A 27976-nucleotide genomic window follows, 5' to 3' on the forward strand; every position below is an offset into this window, starting at 1 on the left:
GTCATTGTTATCATGCTTTTTATTATTCATTCTTTAACTTTTTTTGTATTAAAATGTGTTTTAACATGTTTTATTTGGTTTTCCATTAAGTAATGTACTTCAGACAAAACCTTTATACTAAGACAGTGGTTTCAAACTTTTTTTCAAACCTAAGATCAAGCCAAATCTCAAGGCACACCTTATTCATACCCATGCAAAATAGCCACTTTAACATGATAGGGTATCTTTAGTTGCTGGATAGTTGTAGTAATAACATATAATGTAGTTGAGACTTGCCTCAGGGCACAACAGTATGAATTACTGGAACTATAGAACTAAATACTTGCTAGGATGAAACTACATTGTTTAAATATTGTGCTAAAATAAAGGGCCCTATCATTCACTTGGCAAAACATCTTGGCAGCAGCACAGGTGTCTTTCCCATTTTCCTCCCAGTGTAACCGTCACTTTTGTGCCCAGCACTAACATTTTGAAAGCCTCTATGATATACAGCTTAAACCCTCCAAAAGCATATTTGATACAGTTTCTGGTGAGTGTTGTTTGTCTTTTCAGACACACTGAAAGGAAGTTTAAGAAGCCGGCCAGAGTTTGGTCTATTTTAGAATAAAAACAAAAATCTACTGTGTAAATACCAACTTGCCAGCCTGCAGGTGCACCCTGCTCTTAAAGACAATGAGAGTACTCTGATTAATATGATTCATGTTGTTCCAACTAAACATATCCATTTTTAATCAGGCAACATAAGCCAGCCTCTTTTTGCTCTTTTCACCATTAATGTAAAATGTTTAGATAGCAATATGTTGAAAGGATACACCCCAACTCAATTTTGCCACATGCTTTAGACAGTGGGCTTTACACCAGAAAAAAGTGTGCATGACATATGTTTAACATTTGTTTCACCAATTTGAATTGAAAAAAACACTAAACTAAATATATAAAACTATGAAGTGTAATGCTAAATTTTAAGCTAAAAATTCAAGCTGACAAGAATAGATACTAGAAATATGTCTTAATGTTCACATTGAATTGATGTTTAATGTATTTTCCCTTTTCTTTGTCCCATAACCCATCAGGAACCCTGGGCCAATGATCTTAACCAGGTCAGAGAACTGATGACCATGTTTATTGATGATACCATGAGGAAAACAAACGACCCCGAGTTCACTGTCAGCGAGGTATTCTGCTCTACCTTCATGTGGTTGACAGAGAAAGAATCTAAAAAGACAGACCGTGATAAAAGCCGCTGTATGTAGAAAGTGTTTCATCTCCATGTTTAGCCTCAATGTGACACTGAACAGACTGTCAGGTAGTAAAGCAAGAAGTGGCTTTGAATGGTGCACACAAGTCATAAAGAGACCTATGCTAACTTTCTGTGTTTGCTCTTCTAGTTCCTCAGCTTCCTGTTTTCAAAGGAGAACTCTGTGTGGGACACCAAGTTCTCAGAAGTCAACAACCTGGACATGAACAATCCTTTGTCCCATTACTGGATCAGCTCCTCACACAACACGTCAGTACACAATTAGTCAATAATAAAGTCTCAGTTAAAACACACCACAAGTGAGTGAAAAAATGACCCCAGTGCACCACAAGAAATGTCATTATTACCCAAGATAAAAATTGTCTAATAAGTGCAATGAGTTTATAATGAAATGTGTGTTATATTAACGGAACTGTGCACAAATAAACTAGAATGAATCTCCATCTCTATCTTGGTCCTTATTTATCTCATAGAAACATTGTTTATTTTGTGTAGGGCCTTTAAGTTAACATGTTCCATGTTTTATTTGTTTTATCAGCTACCTGACAGGTGATCAGCTTCGTAGTGAATCCTCCACAGAGGCTTACGTTCGCTGTCTGCGTCTGGGATGTCGCTGTGTTGAATGTAAGTTTATATCAGTTCAACGTGCTTCACACAGGTGATACATCTTTTTGATTTCACCTACCTTATCTACATTAACAGCATCAATCAAAACGAGTTGCTGTTTTTGTAAATTTTTCTTTCGTGTGTGCTAAATTTTTCTAGTGGACTGCTGGGAGGGTCCCGGGGAGCCAATCATCTACCATGGTTGGACCAGGACCACCAAGATCAAGTTTGAGGATGTGGTCAAGGCCATCAACAACCACGCTTTTGTCGCATCAGAGTAAGACTCACACACAAAAAATCCACAATTTGTCTGTGGTTTTACACTTCTCTAACACTAAAGCACACACAACTCACTTTAAAAGCAAAAATCGATAAAGCAACACTGATTGAGATAAACGTTTATTCCAAAACATTTAATGAGATTTCTGTAACTTGTAATTTAAAGCAAAATGTGTTGCACATGTTTAATTAGAAACCTGCTGTTATGATCTTTATGTGAACACAGTTGAAAAATATGATCTCTTGTGTGCAGAGTTGCAATAAACATTCAGTTAATGGCCAGAATTTACACTGACCTCATTAATAACTGCCAGAAATCAAGCTGTTAGAGGTCATGGTCAAGATTAATCACATTGATCACACTTAATTTAGATCCATGATTAGCACATTATTTTTTTAGAATCACAATTAATTGCATGCTTTATTGTCCCTATCAGCACACTTTAGTTAAGCCACTGCTGTGTCTCTCTCTACATCCAAAGTGATATAAAATAAGTCAACCACTGCTCCTTAATGTCTCATTTCACTTAAAAATCTCACAGACAGCTCAGTGGATGAGTCAAAAGTTATCTGCACCCTGTGTTTTTTAACATTTACCTTTGTACTGATCCTTTACTCCCTTATCTATCCATTACAAGTTCCTTTTTCTGTGGTTATGTCCATGTTAAAAATCTTCAAGCTACCTATAAAAGCAGGGGTCCTTTTAAATAGTCTTTTTTGGTTTGGAGGGTTTCAAACTGAAGGACCCAGAAGCATTAGGTCAGCCATGGTAAGGGCTGTTAGAATTCTCTAAATGATAAAGAGAGGAGCTTCACTGCTTCCTTTATTATAAAGTACAGGCTACACTGGACCATCCTTTACGATAGGAGAAAAGATGACCCACAATTCTTTGTGTCAAATTCATTTAAAGTGAAGCCCTTCTCAATTGTTCAACCTTAGATCAAACAAGAAACCAATGTTACTGTTATAATGTCATTTTCACTGAATTAAAGGAAAACTTTTCATACAAGCATTAATTCATTTGAATTAACATGAAAGGAGAGGAGGTGAGCATGAATAAGTTTTATTCTTTTTTTTTCATACCCAACTCTGAACAACTGAAACTGCTTTTGAGTCACTGTTTTGGGATATTTATAACAAAAGTGAGCAAACTGTAATTACAGGAATTTCAGTGTCAAATGTCATTGTCAAACACATTTAAATACACAAAAAATATTATGAAAAAAATGATTCATTGAATTGTAGGTTTACTTGTTGAGAAAGTTGAAATTAAGAGATGTAAGCCAGGCCCACTCAGGAGAAATACGATCCTCTCGTAAAAAATGCTACAATCTGAATAGAGAAGAGTACTCATGACATTTAGCCTGCCCCTTGACCTTGACATTGATCAGAGAAGCTGCCTGGCTATGTGCTAGAGAAGAGATGAAGTCTGTTTTCTGACTCAGATCTCTGTTATGATGTTTAAATGATCCAAAGGCCACTGTGGCTGATAGATTTAGCCTATTAACCTCACAATGAACTAAAACCAGCATGTAACTGACTGTTAACGTTCAATAAAGGCAGCGACATCAGCTAACAACAGACTGTGGTGAGATGAACTGCTCTGTGGTTTTATATTGCAGTGTTAAAGGGACAGGGCCAATCCCCACTGTGGGCTGGTAAGTGGTAACGTCATCAGCCCACATATTTGCCCCGCCCAAATTAAACCCATCCAGGAAAGAGGTGAAAAACTTTCTAAGGATCTAAATCCAACTGTTTTTAACATATCTAGTGTGTTAAGAAGCACATTTTGGATTTCACTTTACTGGGTCTTTAAAAACCCAAGGGACTGCTGCATGGTGACTCTCCGGCAGGGATTTGTGTCTCATCATGATTTGCTAATGTAGTCCTTTTTGCTGGCCTTTGTTATGATTTAGTTCTTTGTCTTTTAATAGTAAATCCATTGAGTTTTGACTTTTGACAGGTGTTCATGTAAGTTATTGGGTAATAATGTGGTTGCCCCACAGGACCACTGTATTAAAGACAGAACACAGGAGAAAAGTCCAAATCATGGGCAAAGGCAAGGGCTCGAGACTTAAAACTCAAATGAATTACAATAATTGAAATTTAGTAAGATTAACTGAAATAATTTTTTGCACATTTATCACGTATCCTTTTATTTATTTACGTTGCACATTTAAAACAACCAAGGTTAGCAAAATGACATAAACTGATTAGAAAATGCCTGACAATGAAAGTGTGCTTAAGAGGATATTCTAAAGAAATTGCATCAAAATTAATATTACCTGTCACATTTAACAGCACATGTCACCCCCCCCCCTCAGCTTCCCATTGATCCTGTCCATCGAGGAGCACTGTCCCATAGAGCAGCAGCGTCAGATGGCTCGTATCTTCAAAGATGTGTTTGGAGACAAACTGCTGACTGAACCTGTGGAGCAGATGGCAGAGCAGCTCCCTTCACCGAGTCAGCTGAAGGGAAAGATCATACTTAAGGTGCTGTGAACAGTATATGAATCAATGGTATTTTGTTTTTCATCAAAGAGAGACAGTGTTGTTTCCTTGTGTGTTTTCATCATTTACAGTCGTTTTTTTTCTCCTCTTCAATGTGCAGCACAAGAAGCTCAGCATGGAGGGAGGAGGAGTCGCGAAAGACTTCAGGAAGGGGCAGAAACAGGGGGACCTGGAGATCTGGGACCCTGTTGATCAGGTAAAGTGAGAGATGCTAAAGGGTCATGTTAATGTAACTAACATTCCTTTAAGACTCAGATCATGAGGCTGACTGGTCAGATATGTTTTACGTCTAACCTGATGCGCCTGGTAGGCTGTTTCACATATCCCTGCTATGGGATATTTCCCATCCGTTGGGCAGCACCTCTGGACAGTTTTTGGCAAGGGTAGAATCGTTCAAAACTCAAATTCAGAGTGTTGGACCAAAACTCTGTCCATCACATTTATATTTGGCCAAGCAGAGCAACAAATCCTGTGATGTGCACTAACCTTGCAAAGGTTTGTGCACATCACAGGAAATGCCCCACATTTCTCTACTTAAACAAGAGCAAAGGGCCGCAATTTAAGCTTTTCATAGTGAAAAAGATGTTCCTGCTCTTCTCCAATCATTATGAGTGGAGTTAGGTTGTGCTAAAAGTCAGTGTCTGCAATGGCTGCTAGTGGTGCAATTAGCACGGATGTAACTGAAGAAAAGCAGCTGTTTGATCAGACCCGGACAACATTTCTTCAATAAAACAAAAGCATAGACCCACACTGAAAGCTTATCTTAGCAGAGAAGATATTTTTGCACATCTCCCAATAAACTTCGGTGTAAACATTAGCCCACGACAAGCGCCATTGTTCAAGTACTGCAGCAGTACCTGTATAGCCTGTAAAGCTCAGGTTAGCACAGGAGCTGTGCACAAGTACTGCCTCATTTTGTCTTGTCACTCTGATCGGCCCACTAGAAAAGGAGGCGTCAGCACTCAAAAAATGTCCTTTTAGGTAGTTTTATTTAGGCAAGGCACAACAGACGCATTTTGGCTTGTGGTCTTCCTCAGCGCTGTAGAAGACCACGAGTCGAAACGCATGCCTTGCCTAAATAAAACTACCTAAAAGGACATTTTTTGAGTGCTGACACCTCCTTTTCTAGTGAGTCTCTTTGTCATGCACCTTGAAGATTTTACTGTTTGGAGGGTGCTCCTTTTTTTTCTTGCTTACTCTGATTGGCCCGCCATGATGTGACAAACAGAACATTCGTCCAATCACCTTCCAAGGATTTTTCAAAAACTGGTAACATCAGACTAAATATGATTAGTTGGTTTTGAAAAGTCAGCGTATTCTTTAAGAAAATGTTCTTGTTCTTTTCTCAGCGGTGGAACACTCACTACTGTGTGATCTCTGATGACAAACTGTACTATGCCGAGGAATACGAGGAGGAGGAGGAAGATCCCAGAAAGGTAAAAATAGAGAGGAAAAGTGAAGTTTAGGTGTTAAGGTTTCACTGCATTTTTTAATTAGAATTTGTTCTTGTTTTTTCATATTTTTATCCATGCCTTTAAAATGAGGATATGACCCATTTATTTTCATGATAGATGTTCATGCAGTTATATGTGGTAAAAATAACTTCATTACTGATATATTAGTCATTTTGCTACACATGGCTTATGCTGCATCATGTATTTCTACAAATAAATGCTCAAATTACTCATGTACATGAAAGGTTCAGAAATATGCAGTAAGATTTTCTTAATCAAACCAGTGCTAGTGTGAGATAACAGGAGTCTTTTTGTCATCCTCAGTACCATGACCTGCACAGTTCAGAGCCTTGGTTCCACGGCCGCATGAGCGAGGGCCGGCAGAAGGCGGAGCGGCTGATCAGTGATTATTGTGCAGAGACCGGAGGAAAAGATGGCACCTTCTTGGTCCGAGAAAGTGACAACTTTGCCACAGACCACCCTCTCACCCTCTCTTTCTGGTACAACATTTGAAAAAAAAAATGGTGGATAGCATAGGAAATATCTAATCACTAGGCCATCTAGGTCACTGTCTGCAATATTTTGGGATAACTTTTAAATGTGACAGCCATGTTGAAGTGACATTTTGGATTTTTGTTGACCTTCATTGTGAATAGACCTTTTTATATTTATCTGAATGTTTAAGTTTAGGTTTACCAGCTTTTGGGCTGCAGCTGTTTTTGATCACAGAAAGTTGCATCATTTTCAGTCACGTCTACTAATCTGCCCCTTCAAAAACAAACATTTAACAGCAAATATTCAGCAATATTTTACCATACTCAACATAGTAACATCTCACCAAGCCAGTAAAGAGAAACAAAGGCTGTGGTTCAAAAGCTGAGATGTAGAAAGTTTAAATGTCAAAATGTAGTATTTCTTTTAATTCTTTTCATTGTAGACAAATCACATGATATTTTTATATATATATATATATATATATATATATATGAATGAATTTTTTTTCATTTGTTCTAGGCGGGGTGGGAGAGTTCAGCACTGTCGTATTCGCTCTGGTACAGAAGGGGGCTTCACCTTCTTTTACCTGACTCCAAACCTGCACTTTTCCACCGTGTACTCCTTGATCCAGCACTACAGAGACAACCCGCTGCGCTGCCATGACTTTGAACTGCGCCTCACTGACTCTGTGCCACGACCCGACCCACATCTTCATGAACGGTGTGTCTTAGGTTATCAATAATGAGTCATTAGTATCTGATAGGAATGATACACATGCCAAAACATCAGCATAAAACACCAGTCAGTTCACATAAATGAAACTATAATTTATTACACCCTTAATAAATAAACTGCCTGAGGAAAGTAATACTGTGACAACAGCCTCATACTATCAGCAGTCACAATTTCTTATGAACATTACTTTTTTTCACTGTATAAGGAAGAAGAAAGAATGACATGATTTTAACTTTATTTCTAATCTATTATCTCAGGAATGTTAGGAGGAAATATCTTTGAATTTTTCCCAAATACTGTCTTGCTCTAAAGGGAAAACTGATTAATTATTCCTGGTTCAAGGGTTCAAAGGCCAATATTCTGTCCTGTTATAGAGGACGCAATTCCTCAGAATGGGGAATTTAGTTTTCTGCCATTGTTTAAAAGTCTCAGCTTAAATTAAGGGACATTTTCCAGATGCTTTCCCCATCATGTGTCTGTTTGTTTTGTGTGACACTACCTACAATCCCATGACTCTTCAGAGAAGAGCAGTTATGTTAAGGAAGAAATTGCTAGAGCATACAAAAGTACAAAGACAATTCTAGCTTGAATTAAGATAATTTTTTCCTATATATGCAGTGTGTATTGTTTAGGCATTAAAATGTGTCATTGCATGCTCTGCTGCAATTTGTAAAATTGCTGCGTAATGTCAGTTGGGGCATGGCAAGGCTAAGCAACAATACTTGAAAATTGGCAATGCACAACACAGTAGCAGTTTAAGTCCAAGGTGTTGTCTACATTTTGGGTTGGAGGGGAAAAGGAGTACCCGCTGCTAGGCAGCAGAACCCTGACAACAGTATTACCTTTAGCGACATCCTACCTGTGTGAGATTTTGGTTTTCTTGTTTTTCTGCTGTTGCTTCAGTCAAGACCAAAAAATATCAAAGCTAGGCACTGAAAATTTAACTGAGACTCAAGATATCTGTAGCGCCTAATAAGCCCATGATAGTCACATGAATTGTTTAGGATTGGGGGTATAAATCTTGAAGATGTTGTCCGTCTTCAGGAAGTCAGATCTTTAAAACTCTGTTTAAGGGCATGATTGTTGTCATTGTCATAGCGATTGTTGTCGCTACAAAATGTTAAGGAGGTTTAATGTGGTAGTAAATTCTGAAAACATTGAAATTTGTTTGCAAATACTGTGACTGACAGTCGTAGTTTTACATGTTTTTATGTGTTGATATGTGTGTGGGTGGGTGTCTCTAAATCACACATATCTGATAATCATCTAATGCGCTGACAGGTGTGTGATTTTTCCTTTTTCCTTCCTTTTCCTGTGTTAAAACAAGCGCTAAATGCACTGGACTGGCAAAATTGTTGGCAGTTTTCTGTCTGCACATCATCACAAATATTCTTTTGTGGATCAGTTGCAAGAAAAGGAGCTATTTGCGGATGCAATTCTCATCCTTAAGTCTGCACTTTTAGTGGATCTACCTCATAATGTAACAGTCCTTTTGTATGTGTGTTGTACAGGTGGTTCTACTCTAACCTGAGCAGAGGTCAGGCCGAGGATTACCTGCTGAGGATTCCCAGGGATGGAGCTTTCCTCATCCGCTCCAGAGAGGGAGAATCAGACTCCTATGCCATCACATTCAGGTGATGCTACACTTTATTTTTCTCTGCATGCCTAGCATGCTTTAATTTGCTAGGACACCCTTGAAAAGAGATTCTTAATCTCAACAAAGCTTTCCTGTTTAAATAAAAGTTTAAATTAATAATGAAATAAATAAATATGAATAAATAAGTTGTCTTGCTTTTAGAGGTGATGGTAAAGTGAAACACTGCCGTATCCAGAAGGAGGGGAACATGTACCTGCTGGGCACCACGACAGAGTTTGAGAGCCTGGTGGAGCTGGTTAATTACTTCAGGAAGAAGCCACTATATCGCAAGATCAAGCTACGTTACCCAGTCACCCCTGAGCTGGTGGACCGCTTCAGCACAGTGAGTTACTCTAGATCAGTGGTTCTCAAGTGATATAGCCTCAGGTCCCACCACCTTCTCCTTAATGAGACATTGTGACCCCACCCTTCTGGTATTTTCAACCAGTGCAAATTACTGTATAAGGAGGCAAGGCAAGATAACTTTAGTTTTAGAGCAACATTCATACAAATAGCCATTCAAAGAGATAATTATTCAAAGAAGGCAAAAATGTTCTCTGTTCAAATGCTTCCATGTTAAACCTGTATCCAAACTCCCAACAATGTCAAAAACATGAGGCCCAGGATCAGAAATACTGTAAATGGACCCTTAGTGAGGTCAACATTAGCTTGTTCTACTTATAAACTAAACATGCCCTCTGTGCCAACAGGAGAAAGACTGTGCCTCTCTGTATGAGGTGAAGACATATGTGGAGCCCAATGAGATTGAGCCAGCACTGGTTTGTACATGATACTCTATATAATCAACCTACATAGGCAGTCTGTGAACTTAAAGTTATCTTTAATGATTGTGTCTGTTTGTCTTCCTTTAAGCCTCAAAATACAGTCAGGGCAATCTACAGTTATCAGGCTAAACGGCCGGATGAGCTGAGCTTCAGCATAGGAGCTCTGATCCACAATGTATCAAAGGAAAATGATGGATGGTGAGTTTACAACAATAAACCCCCTAACTAGCATGGCCAAATGAAAAGACATGCACAGAGCTGATCATTTTGTATATATTGTCGTTTTCTCTCTTCACCTCAGGTGGAAAGGTGACCATGGTGGAAAAGTGCAGCTGTTCTTCCCATCTAATTATGTGGAGGAGGTGTCCAACAATGCCAAACCTGAGACAAAGGACCAGGTAAACATCTGGTTCACGTTTTCATGAATGTTAACACATGGAGACTAACCAACACTAATGTCATTGTGTTTATGTTGTGCAGGACAAGGAAGACAACCCACTGGGGGAACTATGTAAGGGTGTTGTGGACATCTCCAAGTGCAACATCCAAAACTGTGAGTTATGTCAATGTCTTCATAACATTTACATCATTAAAATGTAAATAAAGAGGCAGTAGGCACATTTCTGGTGTCACTCAAACTCCCAAAGTTCGTGGAAAGGACTGCTTCAGAATAGGGGAAAACTTGAGACAAAAATGGTATAAATAATCCAGGTCCAGGCACTCAAAATGTTTTAATTCATAATCCTAGAAACATTAAAAATACATATCAGCTTGTGCCTGCTGCTGCCGAACAAATGAAAAGAACAAGCTTAGTTTAAATCCAGTGTCACAAATATCCACCAGTGATATGAAAGCTTAACTTGTCTCTTGTTTCCTCACTATGCTTTTTTATGCCTCCTTGTTTCTAGTGAAGAACGGTAAAAACGGGAAGCCATATGTGTTGAACCTGCTGGACGAAGAGCAGGGCAGTATGCAGTTTGACCTGGCAGCTAGCTCTGTAGAGGAGCTGTATGCATGGTACCAGGTGGCCTGGGACATTACGCAGAGAGAGATGAGTAAGAAGTACAACAGGGAACAAGAGGTAAGAAAATCCACTCTGTACGAACAACCCCAGTTCCAAAACAGTTGGGGCGCTGCACAATATGTAAATAAAAATAGAGTGCAATGAGTTGCAAATCTCATAAACCCATTTTTAATTCACAATAAAAAATAAACAACCCATCAGTTGTTGAAAGTGAAACATTTTACTATTTCATGAAACTAACTCATATTTAACTTGATGGCAGCAACTTATCTCAAAAAATTTGAGACGGGGCAACAAAAGGCTGGAAAAATACGTGAAACTTGTGAAAAACAGCTGAAGGAGCATTTTGCAACTTACAAGGTTAATTGACAACAGGTCAGTAACATGAATGAGTTTAAAGTGAGCATTTGGAGAGACAGAGTGTCTCAGAAGTAAAGGCTGGTAGAGGTTCACCAATCTGCAAAAAAAAAAAGAAAAAAGAAAAAAAAGAACAATTTCAGAAAATTAGAGGTTTTAGAGCAACATATGCTCCCATCCAGACTGCATCTCTTTCAGGGAGGGTCTTGCATATTGCAGTAAGATGCTAAACCACTTACTGCATCCATCACAACAGCAAGGCTTCACAGTGGAAAAGTCCAGGTGCTAAACTGACCTACCTGCAGTCCAGACATTTCACAAACACAACACTTTGGCACATCATAAAGGAAACAATCTGACAAAGAAGACCCAGGACTGTTGAGCAGCTAGAATGCTACATCAGACAAGAATGAGACAACATTTCTCTCCCAAAACTCCAGCAGCTCGTCTCCTCACACCCCATTTATTTACAGACTGTTGTTAGAAGAAGAAGGGGTGCTACACATGAGTAAACATAGCTTGCTTTTTTAAATGTGTTGCTACCATTAAATTCAAAATGAGCTAAAATTTTCCATAAAATAAAAAAAAGTCTCAGTTTAAACATCTGATTTGTGTTTTTGTTCTTATATGAATAAAATATGTGTTTTTGAGATGTAAAAATCATTGAATTCTGTTTTGGAACTGGGGTTGTAAATATCTAGTGTAAGAAGCAGGAGAAAGAAGAAATTTAAGGTTCAAACCTGGAGGGACCATCTAAAATAAGTTGCAACATAAATATACACACAGATGCAGAGTACTGAGTGTCACTGAACCAGACGGGTAACTGTGAAATCAAACAGTGGGGTTAGTTACTGGTAGTCTGTCAACTTTACATTGCAAACAGGAAGTAGCTGTTTTTCTGTCCGTATTCAGATCAAACAACAGGAGGAAGTGGAGAAGAAGGCAGAGGTTGCCATGGAGATGTCGGACTTGGTGGTCTATTGTCAGCCACGCAGCAAGGAGAAAGATCGCTTTGGTAAAGACTGCACATGCTTACACTGACCACAAAGATGCGTGAACAAAAGCAGCATGATGGTTTGATAACAGCCTCACCACTTTACCACAGCTGCAGAACGGAAACATGCTCCAACAAAGACAGTCTGTACTAATAATTTTAAAAGCTGATAAAGTTGGCTTGTTTCAGTATGAATTTAAAAGTTTATGACATTTTCTTTATTATAGAGTAATTAATTTGAAAAATTTGAGATAGTCAGCTCATCCACTCACAAGGTTTGCAATTATTAAACGTGCATGGATTAATGCATAAACACATTAACTTGATAAGATGTAGTCAACAAAAATAGCATCTTCTGATAATCTGGTTAAATATTTTACTTAAAAAGGTGAAATATCCTCATGGTAACACTTAAACACTTATTTATATTATCGAGGCACTGAGCGGAAAAGTACTACAGTTGTGTACCTTTTTGTTCTACAGCAGAAGAGACTACTTACATTAAGCACTTCATGTTTCATTTGATGTAGCTCAGGATAAAAAACAAAAAACACGTTCTTTACCTTAAGTAGAGCTGGTGGTGGAAGAAGGATTAATACAAAAATGTAAATGTGACATAACTTCACAGTTTCCTTGAAAGCTGTCAAAAAGCTTTCTCATCTTGAAAACTGGCACAGTGAATATACCATTTTGCAGTGGTGTCCAAACTCTGGATAAGATGTTATTCGTTGTGTCAGAAATCCCTCACTCGTTTCTTACTCCTATTTCCTTTATAGTGAGCTGTCTTTAGTGGTCGACTATATAGTAGACTCATCTGCACAACAAGAAAACAATTTTTGACTTTACTTGTGGATGATAAGCAAAATTATTTGGCCACACCTGTTAATATATGACTTCAAGGGTTTCAATCAGACCCGTTGCCACAGGTGCACAAAAGCAAGCACCTTGCTGTGCGTTCTCTATTTGCAAACATTTGTTACACAAAATGGGCCATTCTAAAGAATGATCACTTCAAGCGTGGTACTGTGATGGATGCCACCTTTGCAACAAGACGGTTTGTGAAATTCCACAAAGCAGAAGACCAAGACTGCTAAAGCTCATGGTGCGTAAAAGTCTCCAACGCTCTGCTGATTCCATAGCTGAAGAGTTCAGAACTTCCACTGGTATTAATGTAAGCACAAAAACTGTTTGGTGGGAGCTTCATAAAATTGATTTCCATGGAAACTGCATGCAAGCCTCACAGCATCAACCCCAATGCCAAGTGTTGGTTGGAGTAGTGTAAAGCACACCAACGCTGGACTGTGGAGCAGTGGAAACGTGTTCTGTGGAGGGTTGAATCCCGGTTCTCTGTTTGGCAGTCAGATGGGCGAGCCTGGGTTTGGTGGATGCTGGGACAATGTTACCTGTCTGACCGTATTGTGCCGACTGTGAAGTTTGGTGGAGGAGTGTCTATTTTTCAGGGTTTGGGCTAGACCCCTTATCTCCAGTGAAGAGTGATCTTAATGCTTCAGCATAACAAGACATTTTGGACGATGCTATGCTTCCAACTTTGTGGCAACAGTTTGGGGAAAGCCCTTTGTTTTCCAACATGACTGTGACTCAGTGCACAAGGCAAGGACTATAAAGACATGGTTTGATGTATTCCTTGTAGAGGAACTTGGCCAGCACAGAGCCCTTAGCGCAACCCCACCTGCACCTTTGGTATGAACTGGAACTGAGATTGTGAGCCAGGCCTTCTCATCTAACATCACTGCCTGACCTCATAAATGCTCTTTAGAATGAATGGGCACAAATTCCCACAGAGACACTCCAAAATCTTGTGGAAAGCTTTCCAAGAAGAGTGGAGGCTGTTATAGCTGCAGAAGGGGGTCAACTCCATATTAAAGTAAATGTATTTAAATACATTGTCATAACAGTCCCTGTTGGTGTAATGGTCAGGCAGGCAAATACTTTCCTTATGATGGTGAAGACCCATTGTCTCACAAATAAATTATTGTCATTATTTTACCAAAAGCTGAATAATTCTTTTGTTTTCCTTTATCATGAAAACATTTTTCATTATGCTGGTAAGACCATGGCGAACCATATAGGAACTGAGGCGTAGACAAATGAGTGAGTGATTTCGAGCACAGCTAAGCTTACCAGTTTACCTGTTTCCCCTGCTTCCAGTCTTTATACTACACTTTCCTACAACGTCCATGAATCTATGTCTGTCCTAATAGATTCAAACAAATATGAGTGTCATAGCTTGGAGTTAGGTTATCCCTTTTAATGCTTGTAATTTGAGTTTAGCATCGTGTTTGATCTCTAAAACGAATTTTGAATGTTTGAATAAACTTTATTTTTCACTGTACTGGAAAATTGTGTTCAGAGGAAGTGGAAGCTTAGTGTATATGCAGTATGGTAAACTCATTGCTTTCATCATGCATTGCACAGCTTTAGCCTCTGTTTGTGGGGGAAACAGTGAATGTTTTTACATGAGACACCTCAGTCAGTGAGGATCTACCTTCACTGTTCTCTCACCACAACTCAGTTCTTCAACAAACAGGAAGTGGAAAGAGAAAAATGATCTAGAGTAGAAGGTTTCCTGTGTAAAACAGATCTAAATTTGGAAATGCACTGAATTACACATAACCCCACATCCACACCACTTTTTAAATCAGGTAGCTGTTTTACGCTGGGGCTATGTACATGAGTCAGATCCTTAATTTAAAGCTTCTAGGGAACTGAAGAAAACCTGTCAGGAGTTGCAGCACTGTATCTGGCAAGATAGGGAATTTCCCAAACCTTACCTAATACCTTAACCTAGTTTGTTTAGTTTGATCCACAGTAGCTAGGGAGCCAAATTGCGTAACTATCGCATTTATACTGCAGTACAAGACAGGCAAAATATTTTTTTTACTTTGTAGTACAATTTTATTTACAACAACCTGCTAACATTATGAAGCGACCTGGCTAGGATACTGTACTTATTTGCAGCCTAGTTTACTAACAAACACGACCCAAACAGTCTCTGCAGTGACGTCTACAACATCAACAGACAGAGAACCACTAGGAAACAATATTAAAATCCAGCTATCAAAGGGTTAAGATAATTGGCAATTACTGTCTTCAACAATAGATATCTTTCAACATGACTCAACCAGTTAACATGATATCAAAGAGGAACAAGAAACACCCCAAACTACAGCAACTTTAATAAACAGTAATCAGATATCCAAAATAAATAAGAACTAGTCTTAATGTAACTAACAATTACCTACAAGAAGTCACAAACAAAACAACCAGTCAGAGTTACAGTGTTAGAAAGTAACAACCATCTACAACATTCTAAACTAAAAAATAATATATTTTTAACACAAGCTAAACACAGTTTTGGTCTGGTGTTGATCTTTTTGTGTCGAAGGTTGTCTGTTATCAGCCAATCCTCCACTCTTCAAATACTTGTCTCTTCTCTGTTTGCAGACAGCTACACCTACAAAGAGATCCGTTCCTTTGTGGAGAATAAGATTCCAGGAAAGAGCCGCACCAAGGACTTCCTGCAGTACAACCGCAAGGCTCTCAGTCGAATTTATCCAAAAGGCCAGCGTGTGGAGTCCTCCAACTATGACCCTTATCCACTGTGGGCTGTGGGCTGTCACATGGTGGCTCTGAACTATCAGACTGCAGGTATTGGAGGTTATCTGCTGGGCTGACCTTACATCAAGGTCAACTGGAGTAAAAATGCTGATAATATGATATTGCTTGCTTGTACTCTTGTGCTACCTTGAATTCATGTGATTATTATCAAATTTGATCTTTTTATCCCTTTTTATCTTTAGGGCACATTTATTATATGCAATTATACATAGATATTTGTATGTAGGGGTGTGACGAGACCCTTATCTCATGAGATGAGACGAGATGAGATTTTACACTTTTTTTTAATTTTAGAAAAAAATATGAGTGGAAAATATGTCCTTTATATGGCTGAAAGTCATAAATGCCAAGCATTAAGGTCTATTCAGAAATGTTTAATCTCCTCTTGTACTGAATAGAATATCAATGCTTACACACAGTTTATCTTGTCTAACTCTGACTCAGGCTGTACATTTTAATGCTTTTTAAATCAAACCTTTCATTTTAATAGTCTACCACATCTTTATTTTCCTACACTATGCACTCATTGCTGCAAATAAAATAATAATAAAAGCAGATTATTTTGAAAGTAATTTAAAAACTATTTACAACAGTCTGAAATATAAAGAGCTGCATCAGTAAAATCAAACTATTTCTCATCCTCTTTAAGTACATCCATATTTAAAACACTCAAAAGAAATATTTCTTTCAATAACACATTTGTTTGTTTGTTTTTTACACTAATTTAGAGAAATAGATTATTTTATTGTTTTGTTGTCTTTTTTTCTCATATGAGCTTTGACAGTGTTGGACACAATGCACAGATAAGGGTGTGTGTTAATGTGTGTGCGTTGGTGAGCGAGTGTGTGTCTCTGCTCTGCTGTACAATAACAAACAGGCGGCGTTTAACTGGAGCGAGAACTTCGCTTTTTGGAGCTAATAGTGGACTCCATGGCGCCCAAACAGAGTTTCCGTTGCTATGTTTACCGCTGCAGTATTCCCGTTTTGCTACACATGTTAAGCTTCTAACTGATGATACGCACAGCCAACAGCTGATGGATGTGTGACTGACAGACGGTCAGAGGAGAAGTAGACATGACAAAGCAGCGACTGAATCAAAATTATAAAGTCACGAATCTGGCACTAAGATTGAGTCTGCACGCATGAACGAACTCACGGAGACTGCACAGGTTTCCAGCAGCAGCATTTAATCATTTCACACCGTTATGATGAACTTATTATGCATTTGCGGATCATGTACGGCCCTGAGTAGTGCACGCAGAGGAGGGGGTGGGGGATGGAGCAGTGCTCTGAATGGGAACGGATCAGCTCCATTACTTCATTAGCTGGCAAACCAAAAAAATTAAAGTCTCCAGGGCATCTTTGTGATCTTTTGTAACTTCCAGTTAGGTATTGTTTTCTGTCAGGACAACTGCTACTTCTGGTGTCTGGGCAATATTGATCCTGCAAGATGATTTTCACCTTGACGAGACATCTTGTAACATTTTGATCTCGCGAGATTTGTGTGATACTTATTGAAACTACAACCCTAGCTGCAAATAATTGGGGCACTATGTAAAATGTAAATAAAAACAGAATGTAATGATTGGCAAATCTCATTAGCCCATATTTTATTCAGAAAATGACATAAACATAAACAAACATATCAGATGTTGAAGCTGAAACATTTGATCATTTCATGAAAATATTTTGTTACGCCTTTATTGATAGTGGAGCACAGTGAATAGAAACAGGGATGAGAGAGCTTGGGAGAGACTAGGGTTGCCACCCGTCCTTTAAAATACATTATTGTCCTGTATTTGACAGTTAAATGCAGCATCCTGTTTTGAGTCAATACAGGATGCCATTTGTTCTGTATTTTTCGTTCCTCACGTACTTCTTTGCCACTGATTTGTTGATACTTGTTGCATTTATAGATTTTTTGAGGCAGAGGTGTTTTGCTCTACACATATTGCAAACATTCAAGTGCCAATATTTTATAGAATAATTGACAAAAGTTCCTACTTTCTTTATTTTTGTATATTTTTGTCTTCAAAATAAATCCATAAAATCATCACTCCCTTCATTACAACTCATATCAAATTTGCAATATAGGACAAAATATTTGCAAGGAGACATTTTTGTTAGATCCATTTGAAATTATTGATTAAAATTAGCGAAGAAATTTGTTGATATTTTTGCGGAAATTTGAGAAATGTATTTTGAAATTTTTAGGAATTTGAATTTGAATTTCTTTGAAATTTTTTTTTTTAGAAAATTGTAGGTATTTTAGGGAAATGTTTTACATTTATTTCTAAATTTTGGGGAGAATTAGGTTTGAAACTTTAGGTAATTTTATGAAAAATTGGGAAATGTCTTGTAAATTTTTAAGAAGTTCCTTTGATTTTTATTAGAATTCTTATTAAAATTTCAGAAATTTACTTGTACATTTTTGGGATGTTGATTTGAGTTTTTTGGGAAGGGGGTACTTTTATAAATCTTAGTTATTTTCTTAGAAATTTGGAACATTTATTTGTAGATTTTGGGTTGTGGATATAAATTTCTGGGGGAAATAGCTTTGTGTGTTTTAATATAGAGAATAATCGCATGTTAAACCGGAATCACAATATTGGATGAAAAAAATTGCAATTAGATTATTTTCTCAAATCATTCAGCCCTATTAAAAATAGTCCAAAAAGGAAACAATGGCCTCCACAACAAAACTCAAAGAGTGGTAATAGTAGTCATGGTACAGGCACCCCATTCCTCCAGCCAATGATGGCTGTGGCCCTGAGGATTGTGGGGCGTCCTTTAATTTTTATGCTGAAAAGGTGGCAATCCTAGGAGAGACATGCGAGAAAGTGCCCGGGTTCCAACCCGGGCCGACCACGTACATGCCACCTGCGCCCCATATTAGCTCATTTTGAATTTGATGGCAGCATCACATCTCAAAAAAGTAGGGGCAGGCCCATGTTTACCATTGTGTAGCACACCCTCTTCTTTAAACAACAGTCTGTAAACGTCTGGAATCAGGAGACCAGTTGCTGGAGTTTGTGGAAAGGGATGTTCATTCTTGTCTGATGTAGGATTTTTTTCTGCTTAGCAGTCTTGGGTTGTCTTGCTGGATTTCGTGTTTTGCGATGCGCCAAATGTTTTCTATTGATGAAAGGTCTAAACAGACAGGCCAGTTTAGCACCTGGACTCTTCCAATTCAATTCAATTGGTTTTATTGGCGTGGAAATCGATCACTTTCATCGCCAAAGCAATTCAAAATGTCAAAGATTCAAATAATTCAGTGTGTTGGTTGGAAGGAGACTGAATGGTTTTCCCTCAGGCTATGACAGGATCTGAAGTATTTAGCAGCATCTATGCAGATGAGTCTTTGTTCTCCCAATATGTATGTCATTTGTTGTGAATCAAAGTGAGGAACGCTTCGTTTGATTTGTTTACTGAACTCTTTTCTGATGTGTTCATTTTTACTGCAGTGCAGCAGGAAGTGTGTTTCAGTTTCTACCTGGTTCTTTGTACAAAGCTGACACAGTCTGTCCTCTCTAGGTATCCAGGTGTGTGTGTGTGTGTGTGTGTGTGTGTGTGTACTTGTCTGTATTTTCAGATGGTGATCCCTGAGTCCGTACATGTCAATGGTCAATGTCTTCCTCAGTTTCTTATCAGTCACTGTGCTTAAATAATCTGCGACAGTTTACTGTCTGTTTAGAGCCAAATATCACTGGAGTTTACTTTGAGTTCTTATTGTGCATGTCCAATAGTTAATGCAATTTTCTTTTTCTCTCTCTGTAATCTGATTGGTTGGGCTGTCCTGAGGCCTGGTACTATAAGGTGAGCTGAGGATCAGCTGGCTTCCACTGTGAAGCTATGCTGTTGTGATGGATGTGGTATGTGGTTTAGCATTGTTTTTCTGAAATATGCAAGGCCTTCTCTGAAAGAGACGTTGTCTGGATGGGAATGTATGCTGCTTTAAACCTCTATGTATGTTTTAGCATTGATAGTACTTTTCTAGATGTGTAAGCTTCCCATGCCATAGACACTAATGCAACCCCATGCCACCAGAAATGCAGGCTTTTGAGCGATCTGCTGTTAACAAGTTGAATGGTCCCACTCCACTTTACTCCAGAGGACATGGTGTCCATGGTTTCCAAAAATAATTTCAAACTTTGGTTCATCTAACCACAGAACAGTTTTCCATTTTGTCACTTCATTTTAAATGAATGTGGCCAGAGAAGACAGCAGCATTTCTGGATAGTGTTCACATATGGCTTCTTCTTTGTATGATACAGCTTTAATTTGCATCTGTGTTGACAGACATTGATTTCTGGAAGTGCTCCTGAGCCCATGCAGAGAATTATTCCTGTTTTAAATGCAGTGCTGCTTGAGGGCCTAAGACTCACAAGCATCCAATATCGACCTTTGACCTTGTCCTTCACATACAGAGATTTCTCCAGATTCTCTGAATATTTTGATGATATTATTATGATGACATTCTGTTCTGTAGATGGACAATTTTGTTGATTTTATTTGAAAATGCAGCAATGAAGGACTAGATTGCAAGATTTAGCTTTTCAAGGTTGATGGTAGTGTTTTTTCTTTTTCTTTTTAGGTGTTGACTGTTTGACAAAGTTTGAGAAGTTCTTTGCATGTGGCAGAATCCAGACTTATGTGCGAAATTACCACAAGCAGTGGTCATCTTCTTAGAAACACAACCACAAACCCAAATCAGTGTTCTCTATTTCCCTGCACACTAAATCATGCGTGTAAGACTACACTTTGATTGAGTCAGCAGATGCTTTACACTTTACTGCACTAAACTAAGTCCATGCTGATGTGCAACTTCAAAAGTAAACATGGTTCATAAGGAAACTGTCTGAGTGAGCAGTCGTGGTTTGATAGTGTGCACAATGTGTTTGTATGTTGCTCACATGCTAACTCTAATGTCAATGCATCATCAGTGAGATCAGCAGCAGAACAACAATGCCAGTCTGCAAAATCAGATTTCCCTTATCTTTTGTTTCTTTTTTGGAGGCCAGTTCAAGCTTTTGGTCTACATTGGAGGAAAAAAAAGTGTTTTCAGCTGAATATTATGACATGTAGAGCTGAGAAGAATGTAGTGTTAATATGTCTTCCTAGACAAATACACCCAGCTGAACAGCGCCCTCTTCAGCCTGAATGGACAGACTGGTTATGTGCTGCAGCCTGAGCTGATGCGCAACGACAGCTACGATCCTCAGCAGGAGAACAAGAAGGTCAAATACAACATTGTGGTTAGGGTAAGTTTGCTCTTACACGCACACTTTACATGAGGGGATGCTGTCTTTTTTAAACATAAGCTCTCATTTTAAATATGTAGAAGTCCTACTAACCAACATGTACCAGTTTTGGAACTGGTCCAGTTGGCTGCTTTGACCAGAGATGACCAATTTAAATTGTAGTTGGTTAAAGGTTTTCACGACAGAAAACCTCAAGTATTGTTCTTAATTTCTGATTACATATTGACATTAAATCTTTTGTGACCAACTATAGCTGTTATAGCTTGCTTTAATTGGTAATTTGTCTTTAACCCCAAAAAGTGGGAGAATTTATGATGAATGTAACAGTAGAAAAGGAGATTTCTGTGGGGTATTTTTAGGTTCAGAGCCAAATGTCATATGGTAACAGACTTTATCATTATGTCTGTGTGCACAATGCTGACTGGCTGAGCTTATCCGTAAAAACAATAGGTGTAGGATGAGGAGCAGCATGTAGACGCCTCATGATGTACTTGTCTTCTGTAGGTGATTGCTGCCAGACATCTCCCTAAACCTGGCCGCAGCATCGCCAGTCCATTCGTGGAGATTGAGCTGTGTGGACACTCAGAGGTTAAGTTCAAGACGGTTGTCTATCGTAAGTAAACTGAGAAGGAAATGCAGGTGGTGAAAACTGAATTTATGGGACAGAGGAGACGGAGACAGTGTTTGTGATCATTAAAGAGTGCTGTTGTTTGATTGGCTGCAGATGATAACGGTCTGAACCCAGTGTGGAAAGCCCCAGCAGAGCCAGTTGTCTTCTCTGTGTATGAGCCTGAACTTACCTTCCTACGCTTCGTGGTGAACGAGGAGGATATGTTCTCAGAACCTAACTTCCTGGCTCAGGCCACATTTCCTGTTAAAGGCCTTCGTTCAGGTGGAAACTAGCACACACACACAGACAGCACTGAGAAACCTCTGTAGAGAAATAAATCTAGTAAATCATGTTCCTGGTTTTAATACAGTATTAAAAACAACCTGCATTACACAGGATCTAACCAATCACAATGGACATAAAACCTTTTTCAGTGTTGTGGAAAAAGTCTTCAAAATCTCTCTTCAGTATTTCAAAAAATTAAAAACAAAATGAATAATACAAATATAACTTCCACAACAATTAGAGGGTGTCCAGATCATTTTGTGAAGTTTTTAGTCATTTTATTGGTTTTCTTTCTTTGATTATTAGTTAATTATAACAACATTCCTTTTCGAAGGTAAGTTTTTTCAATAGAATTTTGAAATTTTGATATTAGAACCTGTTATGGGTCAATAATAAGCTCTGTACACTTCTTGTATACACTTAGGGTGTTTGCAACCAAAAATGCCCCATTGAAACTTATTAAAACCACAATTTTTGACCCCCAGCCAACGCAGTTAAAAGATGCATTTTATGATTCTTAAATCACAACATCAAATTTGTAGTTTTTCCTGTTCATCATTAAATGTCAGCCATTTTCCTATATCTGGCATGAGGAGAAGTTTCATGTTTTTTCCTGGTTTTATTTTATCTTAAATTTCAAAAAAAATGCTGAAAAATCAAAGTTGTTGCTCATTAACATATTTAAGGCTGTGATAATCCTTTTCAAGGAAAGCAAATTTGTACATTAAATAATTCATTTTTTGTGTTTGTAATATTATAAATTCAGGGGTTTTTAAATTGCATTAAAGTGTTAAATTCCTAAAGAATAATCAATATTGGTATTTATGATTAGGTCTGATAGTGGTAGAGAAATAACTGTTCATTATAAAAATGTAAAATATCTCTATTGCTATTGATGTATGGCATCCATTTGTGGCCACAAACACCCAGAGTGTAACAATTTATTAAAATCTTAAAATTTATAATATGACAGTAGGTAAAAATTAAATTTGTTGCTCATTATTAACATATTCAAGGTGACACTCACCTTTAAAGAAATCCAATTTGCAAGTAGCATACAAAATATTTCATTTTTGTGTTTTTATGTGACAAACATCAAGGTTTTGCACTTAAACTGGCATTTAAAGGTTAATTTCCCCAAAATTAATAAATGTTTGATGTTTGTGATCTTCATGCGGATCATTTTTTAGTGGCATTTATGTATTTATATATACTGCCATGCATTTATTATATATTTTATGTGTGCTGCCATTTTTGGTTACAAACACCCTCCGTTTAAAAATTTCTTTCTCACCATCTGAGAGCTGAAAAAAGTCTTTTCTGTTCTATTAGTTGTAAAGTTTGATTTACTAATTGAATATGGTACCATTATAAACAGATTTAAAGTTTACTGAAAGACCATATGATGATATTCTTTGTTTCCTCAGGTTACCGCTCCGTGCCTTTAAGAAATGGCTACAGTGAAGACTTAGAGCTAGCATCTCTCCTTGTCTACATCAGTGTACAGCAAGCCGGGGTAAGAGAATGCACACAATCAGGGGTTGACATTATAACACTTACCCTGCCAAGTACGGCTGGATTTCAGCTGTTGTATGTAACACAAAGACTCTCACCTGCCACTTTGGCAGGTTGAATTAAATTTATGATTTTCAACTGAAGACATCGCAGGAGGCGACCTCAATACCAAGCTTTATATTTCGTTTACTTAAGTAAGAAATCTATTTTCACTTCAAAGTTATTTATTTAAGTGATTTCATGTCATTTTTGTAGGTTGACATTTCTCTTTATGTCCTGATTGAACTCTTGGGTTGTTTTTACAGTTTCTATCATTTTTAGCATTTTTTTCTTACCTTTATCATTTAGTAAAATTTTCATCGAGGTTTAGTATGTTTTTTAATAATTTTCCTGTTGTCATATGTGTCCCTTTATTTTGTTATTTTTGATCTCATTATCTCGGTGGTTGCAAAAGCTACTCATAGGTACAAATAAATACACTGAACCTGAGCTTCTTGCAGTTTGACAGTAAAACAACATAACTCCTATAAGCACTAGTGTTGAGTATGAACATGCTTAATGAACATGTTGATTGAACATGCTCATATTTCTCTGTGAATTGAACAATTCAGTTTTGAACTCTGGAGACACAAAGCAACCATTCATGTTCAAAAAGGTACTGAGTTTCAAGCTCTGCGTGCTGAGGTCATAATTACTTCACCCAACATGCATTATATGGACAAAAATATTTACCCCTTGACCATTGAATACAATGTCATTACAGTCCCAGCAGGGACAGTCTCAACTCTACTTGGAAGGCTTTTCACTAGATTCTGGAGAGTCTCTGAGGGAATTTGTGCCCATTCATTCTGTGGAGCATTTTTGAGGGTTTGAGGTCAGGGCTTTGTGTGGGCCAGTCAAGTTCTTCAACACAGGACTCATCAAGCCATCTCTTTATAGTCCTTGCTTTGTGTACTGGGGTACAGTCATGTTGGAATAGATAAAGGTCTTACTAAAACTCTTTCCATAAAGTTGGAAGCATAGCATTGTCCAAAATGTCTGGGTGGACTGAAGCATCAAGGTTGCCCTTCACTGGAGGTAAGGGACCTAGCCCAAACCATGAAAAACAGCCACATACCATTATTCCTTCTCCACCAAACTTCACAGTAAGCACAATGCAGTCAGGCATGCACAGAACACATTTCCACTGCTCCACAGTCCAGTGTTGGTGGGCTTTACACCACTCCATCCGATGCTTGGCAACTGGTAACTGGTGCTGAGTGGCCCAGTGGCTGTGAGCAAAAAAATAATGATAACCCCTTAAAGCCTGAAATCAAAAATAATAGCCAGAAAATTCTATTTTTTTGGAACTGAAATGTTCATTCATCTTTCTACTAAAATAAAAAAAAAAAATCAAAATTTCCATAAAATTTAACAAAATATTTTTAGTATCTCATTTCATTTCTTAGGTGTTTCTGGTAACTGATTATCCACTTGAGGGCATTTTTATTATTTATCTGATTGTATTCAGAAGTTTTTTTGAGTAATTTATTGAGCATATTGATTAGATAGAGGTATCATAAAAGTATGTATCAAATATGCGACAACAGGCGTTAAGGGGTTAAACCCTGCATGCAACACACATCAAAGTTGATTTCCTAACACTCTAAGTACAGTAGGTTAACCAGAGGGCTTTTTTGTCCTTCAGAAATCAGAGGAGGAGTTGTACTCGTCTTCCAGCCAGCTGAAGAAAAAGCAAGCTGATTTCGGTAGTGAACCTTTTCTGTACGATACTCACTCCAACATTCAGCGCTCAACCCTTCCCCGACAAAACCTCAGCAGGGAGTGCAGCACCAGCGAGAGACACAGGTGAGCCTCAATTCAGCATAGCGTAGAGGGGACATGATAGTGTAACAGTTAAATGTACAAGTCCTCATTTATCACTGTTGTCTTTTCTATGTGCCCCAGGACAAAAGAGAAGAAAATAAACAACAGCAAGTTCTACTCATAACAGCTAAGAAGAACCATACCTGTCTATGTTGGTACCTGCCTGTGAAGAGGAGAAATGAGAACATCAGATCTTATGATGACACAGCACTATTTATTATACAAGGATCTGCTTTGGATGGAGTTTACTATCATGACATGATTCACCAAAAATCCTCATGGCTTTCTAGTAATTTTATACAAGTAACTTGTACAGCTGTGACACTCTAGTTGTGACAGCTGTGACACTCTGGTGTTGACAGCTGTGACAATAGTGTTGACAGCTGTGACACTCTAGTTGTGACAGCTGTGACACTCTAGTGTTGACAGCTGTGACACTCTGGTGTTGACAGCTGTGACACTCAAGTGTTGACAGCTGTGACAATAGTGTTGACAGCTGTGACATTCTAGTTGTGACAGCTGTGACACTCCATTGTTGACAGCTGTGACACTCTAGCGTTCACAGCTGTGACACTCTAGTGTTGACATCTGTGACAATAGTGTTGACAGCTGTGACACTCTAGTTGTGACAACTGTGACACTCTAGTGTTGACAGCTGTGACACTCTAGTGTTGACAGCTGTGACACTCTAGTGTTGACAGCTGTGACACTCTAGCGTTCACAGCTGTGACACTCTAGTGTTGACAGCTGTGACAATAGTGTTGACAGCTGTGACACTCTAGTTGTGACAGCTGTGACACTCTAGTGTTGACAGCTGTGACACTCTAGCGTTCACAGCTGTGACACTCTAGTGCTGACAGCTGTGACAATCGTGTTGACAGCTGTGACACTCTAGTGTTGACAGCTGTGACACTCTAGCATTGACAGCTGTGACACTCTAGTGTTGACAGCTGTGACACTCTAGTGTTGACAGCTGTGACACTCTAGTGTTGACAGCTGTGACACTCTAGTGTTGGCATCTTAAGTTTTTATGTGACTACCAGGATGCAGGTGGCCTAGTTGTTAGGTCACAATCCATGTACCTTGAATCTGGCCATCCCCCTCAGACCATAGAAGGGAGCAAATCAGGCCCAAAATCTGGTTTAAAATAATCTAGTGCAGGGGTGTCCAAACTGTGGCCAAGTGCCCAAACATGGCCTGCAGTCCAATTTTGATTGGCCCTCAGCAAATTCTGAAAGTAAAACAAAATTTAACCAACATTAGAACATGAAGCTTATGCTTGACTGTATTGGACTTCTTAGTTTTAACACAAGGCTATGCAATTGTGCTAATTCTGTAAACAAATATTTTGACAAGAAGAATTTATTGATTTTTTTGTGACAATTGAGGCAACATTGCCAATGGTTAACACACTCGCAACCAAAATAATAATGATATTTTGATTTATAATGCTATGATTGATTAAGTTAATAGCAGTAACAACAGCATTCCAGGGGTGGAGCCATTGGTACCCAGGACCCCTAAATCTGATTGATCTCCTCAAAATCCTTAAAATAATTGGCTATTTGCCTTGTTAGCCATTACATAGCCATCTTAGCATGCTCAATCATTAAGGATATCCTAACCTACAAAAGATTGGTTTTTACTAACTTAAATATCCTCAAGGTGAGGTTTGTGAAAGTGGCCCAGCATCCTTATTTATTTATGTATGTGAGAAAAAAATGTGACCTCTGATCTAGTGTATAGCTAGTCTAAGCTGGCAACTTGGGCTTGAGTCATGCCTGTAGCTTCATTCCTGCATGTAATCCTGCTCTCTCTTACAGGTTTCCACTGTTCTGTTCAAACAAAGGCATGTATTTTAAAAAGTGACTTATCAAAGATTTATCTTTCAAAAAAAAAAAAGTCCTTGTTTTTGTCGCTGACAGATTAGGGTTTTTTTCTTCAAAAGAGTCTGAAAACAGTACAGCAAGTATGACCACTAAAAAAAAAAAAAAAAAAAAAAAAACTTTTGTGAAATATACCACTGATAAAAACTTGCAGAATAGAGGAATTGATCATTAACCACTGTCTCTATCACTTATGGAGTTATTGTGTTGTTTTGATTGGAGCTAACACCAAAAAACATCAAGGTAACACAATAATATAAGCAAGCTAAAGTAGGCTGAGGTAGACTAGATTTCTAGTGTCTTGTAAATGACAATTACTCTGTTTGTCAGTGTCATCAAGTGTCTAAAGAGTACTGTAGTTGTATGTCATTAACAAATGATGTCAGTTCTTTCTCTAAGGTTGTAGGACACCTAAGATGAATAATTTAAAGCTTGTCAGTAGCTAAAACAAGCATTTTAGTGGTATTGCGGGGATTATGTTTCTGGACAGCGGTTCTTTACTGGTCTAGCCTCACACATTTACAACCACTTTGATTTATTTATTAAAAATGATACAGTTTGATTAATCTAGCATAAGGACTTGAGCTTATGTAGAGCTTTTCTAGTTGTCTGAGCACTCAAAGCATATACCAGCTTATACCAGCTCCATCACCCACCTTTAGGTCCCAATCCACCATTTGAGAGCCACTGATTTAGGGGCTTATTTTTCTGAGGCATTCTGGGAAATGAGGGACAAATTGCCTAAAATGATACTGGGTAAGCAGGTGAATTGTGGGACTT

The 27976-nt window shown here is 38.2% G+C and overlaps 1 protein-coding gene across 3 annotated transcripts in view; it reads left to right on the forward strand.

The window, feature by feature from the left end:
- LOC121514969 (1-phosphatidylinositol 4,5-bisphosphate phosphodiesterase gamma-2-like) overlaps positions 1 to 27346 on the forward strand; it is a 45522-nt gene extending 18176 nt beyond the window's left edge. For 2 of the 3 annotated variants that reach the window (XM_041795458.1, XM_041795459.1), the window contains exons 10-33: positions 1074 to 1175; positions 1389 to 1507; positions 1797 to 1882; positions 2024 to 2141; positions 4468 to 4636; positions 4755 to 4850; positions 6004 to 6090; positions 6433 to 6608; positions 7123 to 7323; positions 8850 to 8972; positions 9137 to 9317; positions 9685 to 9753; positions 9848 to 9957; positions 10061 to 10157; positions 10240 to 10312; positions 10668 to 10840; positions 12053 to 12155; positions 15600 to 15803; positions 20895 to 21034; positions 21539 to 21647; positions 21759 to 21926; positions 23357 to 23445; positions 25132 to 25292; positions 25392 to 27346. In XM_041795458.1, coding sequence (XP_041651392.1) covers positions 1074 to 1175; positions 1389 to 1507; positions 1797 to 1882; positions 2024 to 2141; positions 4468 to 4636; positions 4755 to 4850; positions 6004 to 6090; positions 6433 to 6608; positions 7123 to 7323; positions 8850 to 8972; positions 9137 to 9317; positions 9685 to 9753; positions 9848 to 9957; positions 10061 to 10157; positions 10240 to 10312; positions 10668 to 10840; positions 12053 to 12155; positions 15600 to 15803; positions 20895 to 21034; positions 21539 to 21647; positions 21759 to 21926; positions 23357 to 23445; positions 25132 to 25292; positions 25392 to 25434 — 2997 coding nt within the window. In that variant the 3' untranslated portion in view covers positions 25435 to 27346. Of the gene's footprint in view, positions 1 to 1073; positions 1176 to 1388; positions 1508 to 1796; positions 1883 to 2023; positions 2142 to 4467; positions 4637 to 4754; positions 4851 to 6003; positions 6091 to 6432; positions 6609 to 7122; positions 7324 to 8849; positions 8973 to 9136; positions 9318 to 9684; positions 9754 to 9847; positions 9958 to 10060; positions 10158 to 10239; positions 10313 to 10667; positions 10841 to 12052; positions 12156 to 15599; positions 15804 to 19574; positions 19590 to 20894; positions 21035 to 21538; positions 21648 to 21758; positions 21927 to 23356; positions 23446 to 25131; positions 25293 to 25391 lie in introns of those variants that run through there. The other variant, XM_041795461.1, reaches the window with a different exon arrangement.
- Positions 27347 to 27976: the final 630 nt, after the last annotated feature.

This window comes from Cheilinus undulatus, linkage group 9 (genome assembly GCF_018320785.1).
Source record: "Cheilinus undulatus linkage group 9, ASM1832078v1, whole genome shotgun sequence".
Lineage (NCBI taxonomy): Eukaryota > Metazoa > Chordata > Actinopteri > Labriformes > Labridae > Cheilinus > Cheilinus undulatus.